Consider the following 20,496-nt stretch of genomic DNA (forward strand, 5'->3'; position numbering starts at 1 on the left):
TTCATAGACAATCGTATTTGTGCCACTTCTCCCAAAATCCAGTGCTTTTCCCTAGAAACGCTTGACTTGCAACCAAACTACCTCCTTAGTTCTTCTCATTATGCTAAAAATGTTCAAATACTATATTAGTTGTCGTTTTATTCCCCGCCCAAAATGGTTGTATGGTTGTTTAGCGGTGGTTGGTGAAAGTTCCCATATTTCCTATGGTCTCAAAGTACTCCGAAGTGCCATCGTAAAGTGAAGTTTGACTAAAGTTTTCCCTGACAGTATTGGCGTGGGCAGGGATGCACAGGATGGAAAAGGCTGAAAAGCGCCGGCCAAAGATGTGAAGAGAAAAGCTGTGTAAGACAAAAATATCTTAACTGTAGTACAATATGATGGCGAATTTAAGCGTCCCTTGGGACGCTCTTAATTTGAGTGTCGCTCTGGCTCACCGGGCTGAAATCATGGAAAATCCACTTCAGGTAAACTTTGCTTTTTTATTTATTTTTTTAAATTTATTTAGAAAAGGATAACAATTAATATTATACGTATAGAATAAATTGTGTAGTAGTATAGGCGCCAGTGAACTCACAAAACACCAGGTTTGTATTTGTATGTTTGTATGTAGAAAAAAAGTACGCTAACATTTTTATGAATGTTTAATTAACCTGTACACTGCAGTGTTTGAGGTTTGAGTTGATCATGATTGCACACTTGACTTAGATTTTGGTCATTCTCCCTTTGAAAGGCTCAGATTGCAAGAAATTCCTGTGCGCATTCAGTACCATAGAATTTGCTTCGCTCGCATTTGAAAACTTGTAATCTTTTTTTAAATTCCTTCTCTGATTTAATGCTTTTGGTCGCCGTCATGCTGAATGCTGCAAGTCCTCCTCTTTGGTTTTGTGCCGAATTTGACTGATTTGAAGCTAACTGTTATTTCCAACAGTTGGGGAAATAATTTGTCAAAACATGACACTGCCACAACCAGGCTCCACACTTCTTTTGGTGACGGTGTTAAACCAATCGTATTTTTGGAAATTATGCCCAAAAGGTTCAGCCATGGTTTCGTCAGACCAAAGAACGTTTGCCCACATGCTTATCGCAGACTTCATGCATGTTTCTACAAAATTTAGCCTGACTGGGATAATTTCCTTTGTGTTCTTGCTTTCATTCAGGCTTTCCAAAATATGGGATGAAACACGTTCAGTAATGAGTCATCTTGGTCTATTGTCATAGGAAAAAGACTACCTTTTTAACATGTGTGTGTATATACTGTTTGTTTGTTTGTTTATTTAGTTATTTATAGACACTGCCTATAATGGTTGTAAATTGATGGTAGTAGTGACATTGATCCAATGACACTCCCTTTCAAATTAGACCTCCCGTAAAGTAATGGGACCTTTTTTTTTTTATTTTTCAAGATGTTGCCTCCCCGCAAGCCATATGGTGCGCTTATGCTGGCGAAAGAAATTACAGTCTCCAGAATGCACAGCGTTGTCTCTAAAGCTTTTTGTGTAATGAGTATTGGGAGCCAGCCAGCACAGAGATGTATTAATGCTGACTTCTGTCACTATTTTCTAAAGTGATCACGACTACACTATCGTGTAGAAAGTCCTTCTCTATAAACTGGACTCTGTGACTCACTGTCCTAATACAGAAAGTTTGTATATGATTATGCCTTCAACAGTTGGTGCATATACTGTATGTCATTGTTTTGTCAGTCCTCTGTCCTCCCACTCTTATGTTCACATTCTCCTCATTTCATCTTCTCCTCTAATTGCGTGCTCCTCTGTCTTGTCTTGTGTGTGACATTTTGGGGTGGCAGAGAGGAGAGAGTAACAGAGGAGGCAAGAGCGGCACAAATAGTGAGTAATGACTCACGGGTGGGCGTTAGAGAATGGATCTACTGTAAGAATCCCGAAGAGCTGGATAATGGTCCCAGCCTCCTTTGTCCCAAGCTACCCACTATGCCAATGAACATCATAACAATATCATTCTGTCTCACACTTTAGCTGGCTTCTGGACTTAGAATGGTTTACAGTCGTGTGCATTAAAATAAGTGCAGCACACCACAACCAAAGAGCTTATCCAGTTGGTTTGATTAGTCGAGTCGCATTTATGTATCCAGATAATGAGGGTAATGGTGCTTTATTGCTGTTCAGTGCTTTACTGGACATCTGATGATGTATTCCTGCAGGTTGTCTACAAAAATATCTGTCCATCCATTTTCTATACTGCTTATCCTGTTCAAGGTCGTAGGAAACTGGAGCCTATTCTTGCAGAAACAGACAACCTTCATACTCACATTCACACTGCCACTGAGGGGGAATTGAACCACTGCTACCGGTGTGGAAGTCAAGCCAGTGCACTGGTTCACCAACCGTGACTAACCCAAAAACTAGAATCTAAATCATGTATTAAAGCGAAATTCAACCCAAACATATTTTTTTCAAGAATATGTTCTATGCAGGCCCACTAGTTGAAACATGGCATTCAGACAAATATTGCGTTTGTGGAATATGACAAATCCACCTGTTTTTAGCCATCTCAAACGGCGGCCATTTTGTCACTTCTGTCGACTGAAAATGACATCGCAGATGCTCAGGGCTCAGATAACAACCAATCATGGCTCAGCTTCAGAAAACAGGTGCGCTGTGATTTGTCGTTACCTGAGCCCTGAGCAACTGTGATGTCATTTTCAGTCGATCAAAAGCGATCAAATGGTCGCTGCCAGAGATGGTTAAAAACGGGAGGATTAACTCTTATTCCACAAATGCTATATTTATCAGAATGCCTTGTTTTAACTTGTGGGCCTCCATAGAACATACAGTATTCTTGAAAAAAAATATGTTAGGGTTGATTTCCTCTTTAAATCAACAGGTCAAATGTACATTGCAAAATTATTTACATTTTAACATGATATTATGAAAGAATAAATCCAGTTGCTTTTCATTCAACCTTGGTGGAAATTAATTGTAAGGTTGGCTTGACAAAAAGAGAAGTATTCATTGAGTTCTGAGGAACTAAACCCAAACATTTTTAAAACAAGGATACATTGTATGTGCCAGCAATAGTCAAAACATGGTGCCCTGAATAAGAATTAAACAGTATAATTAACAATTGTAAGATGCTATGTTGGGCAAAATCATTTTCAGCTGCAGAATGGAAGTGAAGCAAACCAACAGTAGCAAGTTGCCGACTAACACAGTACCACATGGAACTGTGTCACCGACAGAATGGAGGCAGCGATGGATTAACTCCTTTGAGCCTGTGTACACGAAAGCGGAGATGGAAAACATGCAGCCGTCATCAGAGGAAGCGTGATGAAGAGTAAAAGCGCTGTACTTTACATCAAATCCTTCTACAAGGAATGAAATTGAATAGTTTGTCGTTGCTGAATTTTTCTACCTGTAAGCTTTCTTAGGTAAATAAAGCGAGCAGACATTTGCAAACACACCTCACATTCTCGCAAATTCACACTCTGGCAAGCGTGAAAAGACCTCAAAATGGCGGCCCCCATAAGTGAGTGCACGAAGGCAGATGCAATGTTTTAAACAATTTTTATTTAGAATAAATACTTGATAAAAACACCAGCTTGTAAAGCATAATAAATATGCCCCCACCCAACAATTTTCTCCACTCCTTGTTCTTACAGTATAAGGAGCCTATCCCAGGCCCAGCTGACTTTGGGCAAGAGGCAGGTTAGGGTGACAGCCAGTCATCTAACCCTAACCCTAACCCTAACCCCTAACCCTAACCCTAACCCTAACCCTAACCCTAACCCTAATGATAACAAGACCTATAACATGTACAATTCAACTGTAAAAGAAACACACAAAACATTTGTTGAATATCCAACTAACCATAGTGAAGTACAGTGGTGGAAGCGTAATGCTTTGGGCTTGTTTTTCTTCAGCTGGAATACGGACTTTTGTCCATGTGGAGAGATGTAAACAGTGAGTTGCTTTTTGCTGCAGAATTTAAAATCAAGCCACCAACCATCGGCATGGTTTATCAGCGCCACACTAGATGAATTACTTTGTACATTCAAACGGAATCCTCACTGATGATGCGGTAGCCCACTCGCTTGATTTGCGTGCAGGCAACTTGGGTTCAGTTGCCACACATAGATGGTGTGAATGTGAGTGTCAAATGTTTGTTATGTTTACAGTTACTCTATGTGCCCTGTTATTGTCTGCCTTTCACCAGATGTCAGCTGAGATAGGCTTGAGGTCACTGTGACCCTGAACAGAATAAGCGCTAAAAGTGATCCTTTCCTCGTTATTGTCAATTCTGTTGTTGTTCCCCAGCACCTCCAAAAAGGATGTGGATGGCTTCATCCAGAGGTCATCTCATCCTTTACATGCACAGATTCCTATTGTGAGTTGGACACAAAGGGTCATGTTGTGCCCTTCCACGGAGGAGGATCGGTGCAGTCAGTCATACCGCTAGCTTCCAAGCCCATTATGCTTTCCTCCATGTTATTAGAACGTTTGGCTTTAAACATGTCAAAGGGTTTGTGATTTGATTTAGCAATTACATTGTGCTCTTTGCAAGAATAAACCTACAGCATAACCCAAAAATATTTGTGCGAGTGCTGTGTGCATTTTTATGGCTAAAATGAATAACAGGTTGGGTGGGCATTTGATTTCAAATTTCCACACTTGATTCAAACCGTTCAACTGCCCATCCAAAGTAAATCTTTACAGATTGAAATGACAGAAGCCCAAGAAAAGCTACCAAGTGTAACACTGTTCCGCTGCGAATAGAGACTGAGCCTTGTTGCAAACAGTGAAAGTCGGCATGTAATCTACACCTCCGTAAAAAGGTCCATAATTACCTATACATGCTACAAGATGGCAGCAAAGCATGGCTTTTGTCTAAATAAATCTCCTCAACTCACCTCAACATCGTTCAGTGAAACCAAGATGGCGGCAAAGTTTACTCTGTATTGGTTTGGCCTGAACACAAAAACTGTGAATACCGTAGGTGCGTTTTTTTAGCAAAAAAAATTGATGCTGGGTTTCAAAGAAAATTCCACGAATAGTTGAATTCACAAATGTGAAACCGTAAATACGAGGGCATTCACTGTACAATAACATGTTGTAATTCCATCTTTAAATACTGTAACAGCTGCCTTCTGAGAGCACTCACTTGGTTTTAACCTACACAATTGATTGGGAGCCCCCTGGATATAAAGTATCCTGTATGTGATCAGACATGGTCTGTTAAGCCACAAGCCGAAGGCACGCCCAGTATATCAGTGGCTTCTTTCAGTTCCTTTGTTTGCTCTGACAGGAGCGCTCTCTCACACTTTCTCGCAGATTTCTTTGTTATATGGTTGACTTGTTCGGTGTTTTCGCTCTTGAGCAGAAAGAAACAAACTAAAACGAACAGCTCAAGTACACGCTTATAGTGGGGCAGTGAGATTCACTTTACGACACTGCGCTAAGTGCAAATCGGTCAGCGGCATTTGCATGGCCGTGGCTAACCCTGAAGATGTCCGTGGCAAGGAAGTCAAACCAAAAGTCCCAACCGAGTACCAGCAGCATGGAGGTCGATAGCCACAAAGGCCAGCCAACCCTTGCACATCCTGTAGCTGGTTGTACCTGGAAGAAATGTTCCAAATGTTTGGATGCCAATGCAGCTCCTTTGGAATATGCTGCAAAACCTGTGAACTCAATTACCAACAGCTAATGCTTTTCAAAAACCTGCTGTCTAATTTGGAAAAGCACATTGCGGAAGCTGAAAGTTTATATGAAGGAGGTTGAGAGGCTGAGTTTATATTATTGTTAAATGCAAAACTTGTCACTTTAGACTCTTCTCTGACCTTCAGAAAGCACGTTAAAATATTTCTAGAATAGTCAAATTTAACAATTTCAGTCATATTAGCAGCAAAAATGTTCTGACATGATTCTCACACAGATGGAATCATTCTATACAAGGGTGTTCAAAATATTTCTCATCTCATCTCATCATTGCCACATATTGGAGATCTATAATCTATTAAGTCTTGCGAATGTTAAAGATTTTAAATATACCTATGTTATTGGCAATTTAGACTATTGATTGAATGTGAACATGTGAATTATGCAAGGATGTCTTTTTTGATATGTCTTGTCTATGTTTTATGTTACCTGCCAAGGGACTACGAATGTAAATTAGCTATATGCTAACTTTGACACATTCACACAGGTATTGTATTTGTGTTTATTAATGTGCATAGTACCTTTCAAATAAACAAAAACAAGGGAAAAATATGTAAGTTAATCGTGCATAATTAAGGCTTTAATTTTGCCGCCCTTGCATTGTGTACTTTTCTAGTTTATTTTGAAAAAAAAAAAATTATACTTTTACTTGTGTAAAAAGCTTGAGTTGGTACCTCAACTTCTACAGAAGTCTTCCTAAACCATAAGATCTATACTTCTACTTGAGTAGTAAATGGGAATCCTTTTGACACCTCTGAACATTGCAACGATTTTAAGATGTGGCTTGGTACGACACATGCTTTAAAATAAAATGCATACATTTTCTATATGAAATTTAATCAGTGCTAAACTGTCCTTTGCATCATATTATACGCCATACACAAACACACACGCACGCACACCCCCCCCCCACACACACACACACTGTTCAACTGAAATCAGTCCTAGAAGCTAATTATCGAGCCGCCCATCTGCTTTGTACGTCCTCCTTCTCCCAAATCCTGTTGCCACACTGTGATCATCAAACATATTCCCACTTTTAGACAAAGCCATTCACATACGTAAGTCGTAATACTGTTTACTTCTGGCGTGGTCTCATCCTTGCTTTATGTGTTTCATAAGTCAACAAACGTATGACGTTATGAGTCAAGGTGAATTGTCAAGCAGAGAGTGAAGAGGAAGGAGAGGACTATTGACTGAGCAAGCGCAATATTGAATAAACAGTTCATTTGGAGTCCAATAATTAGCCCTAGGGTACATTAGTGTAGATTGTAATTTGAGGGACAGAAATAGACTTTGATTGTACCCCTTTTTCGCGGAACTGTGTTTCTTGTTTGTGTGTGTGTAACATTTTCAAAGAGGTATGAATGCTACTGTCCGGGTTTCCTGTCTGTTTGTTGCATGTAAATGTATTGGAAGAGACACTCTGATATTCCCAAAGTCTCAACTGTCAAAGTGAGGCACACGCGCGTGCTTTTGAACAGGAGCTCACGGCTCTACGTGAATTTCGTAAAAGTGACAGCTGGAGGAAAGGCTTGCAGTATTGTGAGAGTTTCTGTGTGACTAGTGGAGCGTCACCGAATCTCCTGGCTGTTTACTGTTTGTCTCCACAGGCCTATCTCCTAGGAATCATCATCTCCATATGTGGGAACGTGCTCATCAGCATTTCCCTCAACATACAGGTAGGATGCTGTGCAATCCTGCTATCTGGCACATGAAATGACTGAAATCCAATTTGTTTTCACACTTTGGTGCAAATCTCTTACAGGGTAACCGAAGTTCCACAAAATGATGGAGCAAATGTGCGACTTACTGAAATGTTACAAGTGCTAGCGATGGTACTTAAAGAAAAAGTCAAGCCAAACATATTTTTTTCCAGAATATTTTCAATGCAGGCCCACAAGTCTAATCACGGCATTCTGATGAGTGCGTTTGAGGAATATGAAAAATCCACCCATTTTTAGCTAGCTCAGGGGGCGGCCATTTTGTCACTTCTCTCGACTGAAGATGACATCGAAGTTGCTCAGGACTCAGATAACGACCAATCATGGCTCATCTTCAGGAAACAGGTGAGCCGTGATTGGTAGTTGTAGCCGGCCTAACTCATGATTCTCTCATTGGTGCATAGCCCAACTATTGTACATATAATATCATATATACATAATATATCAATGCAGTCTACTCCAGGAAGCATACCTTTAAAACAACACACGCGAGACAGGCGGGTCGCGTTTCTGTCTCTCATTAGCAAAAAGGGCGTCAGTCAACAATGGACTGTGAGGTCCATCGGGACTTGACCAGGTTACACAGAAAATCCACTTCCATCTGTGCGTAGTCCGTCTTTTTTTTTTTTTTTTTTTTTTTTCCATCGATCGTCTAACGTCAGCAAAACGGGGGTCCGTCGGTCAGACGAAATGCCCACCTGTGACAATTTGTAATTGTTGCAATATGCTGGACAAATAATTTTGGTTATTGTTAGGGGAGGATAATTAAATAAGTAAGTAAATAAGTAAGTGTCTGTAAGTTGTCATATGGAAAAATATGGATCCTGAAAGTAGGCATTTGGACTGATTGTCAATATTACAACATTATTTGAAGTCTATTTGGCATTTTCTCACCAACCTTTTCATCAGTTGTGACTGGCTGAGGTTGAGACATATTACAGGCCTCAGTTAAATATGGAAAATGCTTTGCAAATGCAGCCTACCACTGTTTAGGCACTGTGAGCTTGTTTATGGAGGAACGTGCCCTTAATCGGCTTGAAGAGCTTCTCAACTAATTGATTTGTTTAATTGGTGTCATGCTACCTCTCTGATTAAATGCTAATCAGCTGAAAGTTTTATGCTTATGTGAAGAGTTGCGCAACAAACCTTTTTTTATGACATACTGTATTACTGAAAATGTACAGTGTTGCCAACAGTGTGATTTGCAAATATGTTTCATGTAAGTGTTGACTGCACAGATCTGGAGCTGCCGCAAACCCATCTTCCCTCTCCTCCTAACAGAAATATGCCCACGTCTGTCTGTCCCATCGAGACTCCAAGCCTTACTACACGTCTGTGCTGTGGTGGTGCGGTCTGCTTCTCATGGGTGTTGGTGAACTGGGGAATTTTGCTGCCTACGGCTTTGCCCCAGCATCCCTCATAGCCCCACTGGGCTGTGTGTCTGTCATAGGTAAATTGTGACCTTCTTACAATATTCATTTTGCATTTTGTTAAGGGCAGCTAGAAAGGCTGTTTTTCACAGGCCACCATTGTCCTTCATCATACAATATGCCTTGTAAAACATTCAGTTTACAGATCAGTTTTAATGATAGTGGGATCTTTATTTGGGAACACAATATCCATCACAGTGGATGACTGGTTGGCACATCTGCCTCACAGTGCAAAGGTTGTGAGTTTGAATCCAGGCTCTGGCCTTCCTCCGGCCTTCCTGTGTTGTAAACAATAATACTTCACATTTCTGCGTTAATGATGGATTATGAAAATATAATGTTAATGTGAAGGTGATTGGAGTCGCAGGTAAAGTCAGCTGAGATAGGGCCCAGCCCCCATTGTTAAAAGTAAAGCGTGAAAATACGTGGATCTGATAACAAGTGACAGTGTAGGTATTTGATGAACTCTGGGCCACGCAAGGCTGCTTTGAAATGTGAGCCGTCTTATTTCACAGTACTCGCATGGATTTTCTTGCCCGGTTGTTGAGGCTGGTCTTTCGTTTAGGATATATGTCGCAAAAAATCAAAGCAAGCATGGTTAATCCTTTGATGCGCTTTTACAAGTAGTTCACCTCTATGCACCTCATTTGTTCAATATTATAGTGAACTGCTTAACACTTCTTGTTAGATAGAGAAAACATTTGGTTTATTCCCAAATTTAAATTTTGACCTTGCATTGTATCTGAATTAAAATACTTTCTTAATCCGGAGGGGATTAAGATAAAGATAAGAGGGCAAGACTTCCTGACTGATACAGGACACCCATCATATACTTTAAATCTGTATTATTATAAAAACCTTGTGATTGCAACACAATTAAAAGTGCTGTTGATTTTCTGGACTGATTTCCATTACTACAATATTGTTTCCATTCTCTGTTTTTCTCCACTTCCACACTTGCTCATTTGAGAGTGTCTGTAGTGTAGTGTGAACTAAGATGTTATGAACTAAGCCTGACTCACAATGCAATCAAAACAAAGCCTGTCTGCTCATTGCAGCTGGCAGCTGCTCTGAGCACACACTCCAAACACAGGTTAAACATTAAACAGCTTCATTTTTTTTTCATGTCCCGCAACTCATCAGTCACCACAACGGAGGTGACGGCTGCTCATGATTATTAATGATCTCAATTACCCAAACGCTTCAAACAGTTTTCTTATGGCCATGTGTTGCAAATGGCTGAGTGCTTTGAATAATGCACTGAAGGAAACCACAATCTTGTTGAGGGTGAATACAGTACTGTACTCAATCTAGCTTTGCTAGAGTGCTTTACTTAATATTTTTAGCACACACAATTTATCATTACTGAAAGTAAAAATTACATCACTGAAATCACAGGTGTGAACAATTACTGTGCTCATTTCCATTTCACTGTCATTTTTCTTGGAAGACACATTGGTTGTCTGATATTTCATTGTGGAGATTATATGCAGGTTAACTGAATCTTGAAAGATCACCTCAGCACTTTCATACTGCCAAAGATTACACAATGAGGGCACCTTACTCTCCGAGTCACACTCTACATCAGGGGTGTCACACTCATTTTTGCCGCGGGCCGCATCATAGTTGCGGTGTCCCTCGGAGGGCCGTTACGACTGGGAACCCATACAAATTTATGATCGCCTTATATTATCACATATACCCAACATATTGACAGATAGCTAGTTTTGAAGTCAGAAGCCAGTAAATAGTTTGTTCAACTGCTTTTCAATGTATTTTAAAGGAGGGATCTGTAACAAATGCTTGCAATATCTCATATGTTGTGTTAACGGGGAAGAAATTTCAAAGAAATACATCAAGGCAATACACATGATTTGCCTTCGCGGGCCGGATCTGGCCCCCGGGCCTTGACTTTGACACCTGTGCTCTACACTAAAGCACAAACTGTGTTGACACCCAAGGCGTGTGGAGGGTTTTCATCTTTTTTCCTCTCGACACGCTGCACTAGCCAACACACACCTATCCTGTGCTGCTTTTGCATGTGAGTGAAGGCTTGGGGGGGGCACACAGATAGCAAGAGTCCTTGACTGAATAAACAAGAGGAAGTCAAGCGCTTGGGTGGGTGATAGATGAAAGATGTGTGATAGGAGACTAAGAAAAAGGATGAGTTCTGAAAAATGTTCCAAGCGAGGGAATGAAACAGAAGAGACGAGCGTGAGAGCATTGATCAGGCTCACCGATCCAAACTGGTACTCTGATATGCCAGTTAATGCTGTCCTTTTCCTCTGAGACCACTTGTCACAATTAGGTATGACGGCATCCTCGCAAATATTGTTGTGCGGAGCCACGTTTCACCTCTCCTTGACATAGATGTCAATTCTTCTCTTGGAGGAATGAGGCTGGCATGCTCTACTGAAGGTCACTTTACACGGTAGCGTCATATGATGTCAAAAGAAATGATAGTTAACACAATATGAAATATAATAAAGATGTGACTAAATTGTAGAGTTTAGGCTAATTAAGATGTTTCGCAAAAATGTTTTTTTTTTTTTGCTGAGTATCTGCACTCAAAAGTATTTGGACAAAGGGATATCATTATAACAATACATGGTTGTCTAGTCTCAATGTACGGTACTCTGTTATTGACTGGCAACCAATCCAGGGCGTGGTCTGCCTTTCGCTAACTGTCAACTGGGAAAGGCTTAACATGATTAGTGGTAGAAAATGGATGGCTAGATGGACATGGAGTGTACAGTACACAGTCTTTCTAGGTAACAAACCCCCTCTCACCGAATGCAAATTCAGTCCTTTTAGTTGCATGAATGCTATCATTATGTCTACCCCCCAGAAGTCAGCGTGATCTAGCTAGTCATAAACTGACCAAGGCGTATTGGCGAAGGGAGTTGAAGTATTATAAAATGCATGTCATCATAACGTCTTACTAAGTAACTAATTAGGTGTGCACACTGGAGGTCCTTTAAATATATATATATATATATATATATATACATATTCTCCAGATGCCCACTCCACACACGACAAATTTGATATCACCCGCAAGGGGAGATCTTGCAGTTCCTCCTTCAAGTCGCCGCACAATGGCGCAGACGCCCCCTTCGACCTACTCCAGTCTAGGAAAATACCAAGATAGAGAAAATTCCACCCATGTGCACAGTTAGACTGCACCTTTCGCTAGTCTTGCACTGGGCATGAAAATAGGGCTACCTGAGTTGCTTTTGTGTTTCAGGTCCACTCCATCTGTACTGTTAACACTTCACTTCACTTCATTTGTTTTGATTTTATATCGATTGTGGTGCGGTATAAGGGTAGAAATATTCCAAATAGAATAGGCCATGTTGTGTCTTGTCTTGCTCTGCCAAGTGGTTCCTGGTTCAAATCTCAGCTCAGCCTTTCTCTTTGGAATTCACATGTTCTTTCTGTGCTGTGTGTGTATTCTCCAGGATGTCCACCGTTTTCCCACATTTCCAAAAACATGCATGTTAAGTTAATTGAAGACTCAAAACTGACCATAGGTGTGAATGAGTGTGAATGGTTGTTTGTACAGCTCCAGCTCACCTGAAAGTGCAAGCAATATCAAAAGTGTCCAAATACTTCTGGGACTAACTTTAGTGTTTATTCGTAAGTACCATTTTTTTACTTAGGATGGGCCATGTGGTAGTACCGGTATATCTTTTATCTTGATGTTTCTTTGCCAAAATATCATCTTGATTTTTTTACACAACGTATGATGTGAGTTCTCCCTCAGGGAGGCTTCCAGGAAACACAAGTGAGAGGTTGTGTAGAGGAGATGTACTTATCTGATGTGTGCACACGAATCTCCCCACACAGGACTGTTTACCTCAGAGGTTCCTGTTGTCACATTCCTCTTTTTATCAAGCTGTGTGAATCTCAATTTATATGGTGTTGCTATGGTGACATGGCAAAAGCCAGCTGATCCCAGAGGCACAGACATATTCCTTAATGCGTGTGTGTAAACTGTGCCCTTAATGTCCACTGTATGAAATATTTAACAATAACTGTTTCCGATGAGTCACAAATGTCCTTTTTGTGCACATGTAAGCCTTGCTTCACACTCCAAGACAGTTCCAACATTTCCGTAGTATAAACATTATTGCTTTAACTGAAGTGTATTGTGTATTAAAAGTAGTTTGGGTTCATTTTCTGTTCCAGACAAATCACCTCTGATGGTGACATCTAAATAAATTGCTATTGCTTGGCAATGAATGTGTGAATAAATTGTGTAACATTTTTTCACCACGTTTAATCACACATGTGCCTTATCGATCTGTTTATCAAGTGTCATTGATTCAACTTTAAAGGTGACAGTCTACCCGTCTGTCTTTTGGTTGGTTTGTCATTATTTTCGATTACAGTACATCACACTACCAGGACTGAGTTAAAAGTGGTGACATTTAGAAGAGCCCCAGCATGACACTTTCCTATACCTACTATATTTGTGTCAGATAATATTTGACTTGTGTTTGTCTGTGTTCCTCTTGTTTTTGTTTCGGTTGTCCTTTGCAGTTTGTGTACATGTGTGGCCATCTATCTGTGCGCGTCCTTATTGATGCGTGTCTCCATCACAATCAATCTCTGTCACACCTCAACACTGTAATGGTTACTCGTCAGTCCCAGTTCACTGCATATCCTGGGGCAACACTAAAGATGATTTGTGAGGCTTGCCATGTAAAAAAAAAAAAAAAAAGGGTTTTCAATATCTCCTCTTTTGACACTGATATTGATGAATGAGTTCATTAAACATGCTGCATGGAATATCATGTTGGTGTTCTTATCAAGTCTAATGAGCTCCATCCATCTGAGCATTCCGACAGATTTCACAGGCAGCTCAAGCTTCCACTTTAGTTCGAACAATTTTCACCCTTTGGATTTCTGCATGAAAGCGAAAACAATTTGGTGGCTGAAAGTCATCTATACTTAACACCTGCTAGAACCACATCTAACTATTGGCATCTGTAGTTGTGATTTTGGTGGATTGGATCAGGCCTCAGGCAGACAGATTCTACGTTCCGCAGACATGTGTAGAGGATTTCATCTAGTCATAAATATGACAATGGCATCCGTTGTCAACATACTTTGCATGCATCAACCTACTGCGTGGACTCCAGCAAATCAGTTTCATCTTCTGCTAGGTCAAGGACTGCATCTTGCATCGATTTTAAGGCAATGAGAGGAGCGGCTTTGACAGTCGTCCAGTCAAGTCAACTGTGTTAACTCCCACAATGGCGCAAACCACCCATTTCTAACTGTGCCAAGCTGCATGCGTCTGCAAAAATACAAAAACCCAGTCCAGCCCACCTATGTGCATCTTTAGACTGCACCACGTGCTTGAAATTACAAAATTGTCTGGTAACGAAGCTTAACTGTTGTTTATATTCAACCAACTTTATGCCCTTGTCGCTTGACCCTAATCAATCCCGACGTTGCAAAATATTTTACAAGCATGGATTGTCATTAAAGAGAAGTCGATATTTAACCTGTTTTATTTTGTCTGAACTTTGCTATATTGAAGGAACACAGTCAACTGCATTGGAGCTTAGTGCCTCAATGACACTAACAAAGAATCCGATGCTTCAACGACTGTTAAACTAATGAGAATATATTTTTATTTGTCTCTCTAGCAAGCGCTTTCATCTCTGTGATTTTCCTCAAGGAGACCTTGTGCGTCTCTGACGTTGTTGGTAAGCAAACACTCTGGAACAATAACAGAACATGTATCTGATCATAGATTGCTAGATGAGTGAAGAAATCACTTCCTAAAGTTAAATTGGATCCAATTGGCTTTGAAGCTCTTTGTCAAAGTGAAGAAACGTGGAGATTTGTTGAGAAACCTAATAGTGTTGTGGCAGATACAAGAACTTTTATATATGGATTTTATGCGGTATTTTTTTATATTTCAATACAATCAGTACATATTCCATATTTAGTCTTGACAACATCTAGCACTCAGACTTGCAATACAAGAACGTGCTGACGTGATGAAGTAGGGCAAGTAAATAGGAATCGAATACTGTAGCTCTGCCAGTGCAAAAGCAGGAGGGCAAAATGAAACCAAGGATACCCCAATGACAAGGAAGAGGCCGTTAAATTTAAGGCTGATCGCATCAGAGATGTTGACAAATGAATTATTTCCTCTTTTTTCCATTTGAGTTACAATGAATCTGTTCCCTACACCCCACGATACAAAAAGGTCGGGTCACGTCCGTCTTGACATAATTCTCCATGAACTCGAAAGTAGCCAGCTATGTAACATATGGAGACAAAAAAAATACAGCACTTCACCATTTCTGTTTGCATTTTTCTTTTTCTTTTTTTCAAGATTGAACGATAAACATTGAATCATGATAACAAACTAACAATTTAACCAAGTGCTGTTTTTAATGCTGCGATGAATGCTATCCAGTTGTCAGTTGGTCTCTTGTCTCTGTCTTTAGGTGGCACGCTGGCAATAACAGGAACCTACATCTTGGTGACATTTGCCCCCCACACGTCCACTCACATTACAGCCCATCTGGTCCAGTTCTGTGTCATCAGCTGGCACTTTCTGCTCTACCTTGTATGTAACTCTTTTCAAACATTGATATATTATATATACAGTAGAGACGATTATGCAAAAATTTGTAAGAGGTGTTCTAGTTTCTTTAGAACCCATATTTTCATGCCAAAGTCAGTCATTTAATCCTGCATTCAGAAAAAGTAACCACCACCCATGGGGAAAATGTCATTTGTTTTGGTGTATAGAGTATGAAAAAGCCCAACTATTTTTGTATTTAAAGTGGAAATCAACCCAAACATATTTTTTTCAAGCAGGCCCACTAGGTGAAACACGGCATTCTGATTAATAGTGCGTTTGTGCAATATGTGCAATATGAGCTAAGCAGCAAAATCCACCCGTTTTTATCCATCTCAGGGGGCGGCCATTTTGTCACTTCTGTCGACTGAAGATGACATCACAACTACCCAGGGCTCAGGGAACGACCGATCACTGCTCGCCTGTTTTCTAAAGCTGAGCCGTGATTGGTCGTTACCTGAGCCCTGGGTAGTTGTGATGTCATTTTCAGTCGACAGAAGTGACAAAATGGCCACCCCCGGAGATGGCTAAAAACGAGTGGATTAACTCTTATTCCACAAACGCAATATTTCTCAGAATGCCTTGTTTCAACCACTGGGCTTGCATAGAACATATTCTTGAAAAAAATATGTTTGGGTTGATTTCCACTTTAAAGTTGAACATACATTCACACATACATACTGTACAAGAGATAATCAAGATTGAGATTCTGACATGGTATTACTGGCATATGTATACAGTGGCTTTTAGATAAGAGCCTCTGTCTTTTCTGTCTGCTTTTGTACGTTGGTACAGTAAAGGATAGAAAACAACTAGCCTGATACGTGGCGGTGATACACATCCATTACCCGTGACCCTAATGACAAGGACAAGTGGTAGAGAAAACGGATGGATGGATGCAAGTCTATTCACAAACAGCAGTCTTTCCAGTTTAACCTTAGGCATGGATGTTGTAAACATACTGTAGCTGTTACCATAGGGATGAATGTGTTTCTGACAAAACTACAATATCTCTAATGTTGTAACATACACAGATCAATTCAACCCTGCCAAATCTCCATTTATATTCCATATTCTCCCTCTATTCCTGCGGGACAATCTATTACATGCACACGGCTCTTCAAAGCAGGCCAAGAATATGTCATAAAAGATAAGCAAGCGGGTCTCCATGTATTTCAGTCAGTTGAGTTTGTGCCCAGTGTAGCAAAACGGGCATTATTCAACGAGCACCATTTTATTCTAATTCACATGCTTCACTTGAATCTGGTGCGCATTGCTTAACTGATGCAAGAAATATGCAAGAGAAATGCTTCAGAAATTAGGGTAATAATGATGGAAGCCTAGATGAACCTAAATGAAAAAAATCCTGCAATGAATATAGACACACGCACACACACACACACACACACACATTGCCAAGAGGCAGAGGGGTGCTTTGGATTGATGTAAAGGTCAGGTTGCCCTTTTTCCACACCCTACTTTTGTATTCCCCTCTTATTCTCCATTTTTCACCACCTTGTGGCGTTTGCTCGAGGTCCTTGAACAGCTGAAAGCTATTGGCCTCACAAGGACACTGCTCTTCTCATTAAAAAAACAGCAGCAATTCATTTCTCTTTTCCTCCCGTCATGGTGATTTGTTTCAATTAAAGAGTGCCGCTCTTTGTCTGCAAAGAGCACTTTGTCATAGAGATAAGGCGGTCGGGGAAAGATGGCGGCAATTGGAACTTTCATTTTCAGGATGAAGTTTGAGAAAATGGGCTCTGCATAAACGATTCCCACCCCACTCTCATTTCTCAATAGATGGTAGAGGTCATCGCCTTTTGCATCCTGCTCTTTCTGTACAAGAAGAAGAATATGAAGAACATTGTCATTGTGATGCTGCTGGTGGCGCTGCTTGGTATGGACAAGTGCACGCTACTTGATTGAGGGCATACGGGTCATGAATTAAACCAATTTGGGTTGTGGGTTGCTTTGTTACCTGGATACCTAAATTGGTCATCTTTTATGCAAAGACAATGTATAGGCTACGTAATGAGTTAAATTGATACACATCGGATCATTTGCTTTAAACACTAACATGCGAGGTTCATATTATTAGCCATTGGTAAAGTGTTCCTTGTATTTCTGCAGCCTCTCTGACAGTCATCTCGGTGAAGGCTGTGTCGGGAATGATCACGGAGTCGATAAAAGGTGATCTGCAGCTCATCTATCCCATCTTCTACATTATGCTCGTCATCATGGTGGTCTCCTGTGCCTTCCAGATCAAGTCAGTTCTAGGTTTCTTTTGGGAATTTTCATTTTTATTTTTTTCTCTTGGACACAACAACTCTGATAAATCCTACAAAACCGTTAATCCAGCCATTTATTCATTTATTTATTTTGCAAGGATTCACTACACATGTCCAGTATAATTCTTGGACTCATCCACAGGTTTCTCAATCAGGCAATGAAAATGTTTGATGCCACAGAGGTGGTTCCAATCAACTTTGTGTTTTTCACTGCGAGTGCCATTGTTGCAGGTACGCATGTTCGTCACAAGAGCGTCACTCAGCGGTAGTATTTGTATTCTTCATTGTTGAGTGTTATACAAACAAGCTTTAAAATCGAAAATGGAAAAATACTGGAATTAATGAGGAAATTTTGATGTGTACTCTTTGACTACCTACAGCTTTAGACTTTTTCCTCTTGGAGTTGATGTGGAATATTTTGTTTTACAGGGATAATCTTTTACCAGGAATTTGAAGGCTTGGCATTACTCAATATTTTCATGTTCCTTTTTGGGTGAGCATTCAGTAAAACGTCACAAATTTCATCTTGCAAAGGAATAACCATTTCTACATTGTTTGCAGATGTCTGCTATCTTTCCTGGGAGTGTTCCTGATAGCCAGAAACAGGCCAAAAGCAAAGAAACAAGACAACTTTATAGCAATGGATATGGTCCCTGGTAAGCTATCTAATATTAAAGGAATGCTTCTTTAACTTTACATGTGAGCCTGGGTTGGTAGTAATTAATTTATTTGGCTTGGAAAACAAATACGAGCTGAAAAACATACCCCTTTGTTGATATAGTTCACTTTTATGGCCACATTTTCAATGTACGTCCATGTTAGGTACAACAATACATAATGTGTGCAATTTACTGCTGGGCAATAGACACACATTGGACAACGAGGATGACACGAAGATAAACAATGCCATAATGCACAGCAAAAATTTGCAAGAAGTCGACCAGAAACGGCAAACAAGTTGCACACTGGCATATTGTTCCACAATTTTTACAAAAAGTGTACTTACGCAGGTTTTGTCGAACAGGCAGGCTTCCGGGTCGTTATGTCCATAATAGGCAGACCGGCCTATAGACGGGTACTATTTTTTTACCCCTGGAAAAAAGCCGAATGACGGACGACGGAAGGGTACGCACACTGCAGACGTATGACGAAGAACGGACGCCCAATTTTTAGTAATATTCGTGCCAAAAAAGACCATCCAGCAGTGCGTCTTTCACATCAAAAGTGGAATCTCACTTAGTAGACTCCAGCCAGACTTCCATTCAGCGTAGCAGTGTGTGTATATCATCGTGCAGTCTCGTCCAAAGTTGACACGCATAACACTTATCTAGTGATGTGTATAATAAACATGGTGGCTAGCTATATTATTTTTAAAATTGTTTTTTAAATTTTTAATGTAATTAATTTGATTACATATGAAAAATAATCCATCCATCCATTATCGATACCGGTTACCCTCACAAGGGTCGCGGGCGTGCTGGAGCCTGTCCCAGCTGTCTTCGGGCAGTAGGCGGGGGACACCCTGAACTGGTTGCCAGCCAATCGCAGGGCACACAGAGACAAACATCCGCACTCACAATCACACCTAGGGGCAATTTAGAGTATCCAATCAACTTACCATGCATGTTTTTGGAATGTGGGAGGAAACCGGAGAACCTGGGGAAAACCCACGCAGGCACGGGGAGAACATGCAAACTCCACACACACAGGGAGGCCGGAGCCGGGATCAAACCCACGACCTCTGAACTGTGAGGCGGACGCTCTAACCAGTCGTCCACCGTGCCGCCCTTACAAAAAATAATGAAGTTATGAAATTAATTAGCGACAAAATATTACCTATTTACTGGTGCAACTGTTATGCATATGTGAAGTATCCTTTTAAGTAAGCGGAAGGTGAAATTTGGACCAGACAACATGATGCATGTACTGTATGAGCAGGAATTGACCCACGATTTCGATGATGGCTGAGTGCAGTAGCCCTGGTATCTACACTTGAGGCTAAAACTAAAGAGCTCTCTTGTTTGTGTTGGCAGGAAAGAGACGCACAGGCAGAGTGCAGCCTGACAGCAAAACTCAAACATATGGATCGCTGGCAGCCAAGTTCATGTGTAACAGAGGTGACCAAATAGAAGAGTCTTAAGGCCCGTTCCATCTGTTAAGACCGAGTGTGTGAACACATGCCTCCTGCTGGGCCAAATGTGAACGGGTTGCACATTCGAGGACAGACTCTGGGCTCGGTTTATCTGCAGATAAGAAAAATTGCCCACTGCTCCCAAGTGGTATGAAGCTATTACTTAGCAACTCCTAAAAGTGGAACTTTATGTGACCTGATGTCAACTTGTCCATATAGACACTGTGTGAAACATAAGGTCCATCAATGTGTGATGACTTGTAAATTAAAACAAAATGTTGTGGTCACGTCACTGTCCGTGGTTTGAGTTGGCTAAACGCGAATGAAAGCTTGTGCCATATGTAAAACATACCATTCAGTTCACCTCAAATAAACCTCAAAACCACATGAAGACCTGAATCTAAAGTTAAGGGTTGCTAAGCAACCAAACCCTTACTTCCCCTCCTCCCACCCACACATTATGGGATGTGTATACAAGATTTGCTGTTTAAGTAGGAGTCAGCCTTCTCTCACATTGCCTGTGTTGTGCCATTTAAGTTACGTTTTTGTTCCCAGTGCTGAATGTGATACACGTAGGCTAGATTGTTGCTACACTTCCGTTGAAAGAAAACAATGGTAACTGA

General features: G+C 40.7%; 1 protein-coding gene across 1 annotated transcript; it reads left to right on the top strand.

The window, feature by feature from the left end:
* The first annotated feature begins 277 nt into the window (after positions 1–277).
* On the top strand, positions 278–20,264 carry nipal2 (NIPA like domain containing 2). Its single transcript, XM_086038161.1, has 11 exons — positions 278–464; positions 7,304–7,372; positions 8,696–8,864; positions 14,505–14,564; positions 15,318–15,439; positions 17,255–17,351; positions 17,585–17,720; positions 17,885–17,973; positions 18,172–18,235; positions 18,304–18,398; positions 19,776–20,264. Exons 1-11 carry the CDS (start codon positions 375–377, stop codon positions 19,880–19,882), a joined length of 1,098 nt encoding a protein of 365 aa, XP_085894287.1. The 5' UTR covers positions 278–374; the 3' UTR covers positions 19,883–20,264.
* The last annotated feature ends 232 nt before the right edge of the window (positions 20,265–20,496 follow it).

Source organism: Filicampus tigris, chromosome 8 (assembly GCF_054856515.1).
Source record: "Filicampus tigris isolate MCC_2025a chromosome 8, RoL_Ftig_1.0, whole genome shotgun sequence".
NCBI classification, from domain to species: domain Eukaryota; kingdom Metazoa; phylum Chordata; class Actinopteri; order Syngnathiformes; family Syngnathidae; genus Filicampus; species Filicampus tigris.

Excerpts from the sequence above, each read along its gene's own strand:
- nipal2 (XM_086038161.1), top strand. The coding sequence starts at position 375 with ATGATGGCGAATTTAAGCGTCCCTTGGGACGCTCTTAATTTGAGTGTC. Across the intron at positions 7,373-8,695 it reads GCATTTCCCTCAACATACAG|AAATATGCCCACGTCTGTCT; the intron begins GTAGGATGCTGT and ends TCCTCCTAACAG. Across the intron at positions 17,721-17,884 it reads TCCTGTGCCTTCCAGATCAA|GTTTCTCAATCAGGCAATGA; the intron begins GTCAGTTCTAGG and ends ACTCATCCACAG.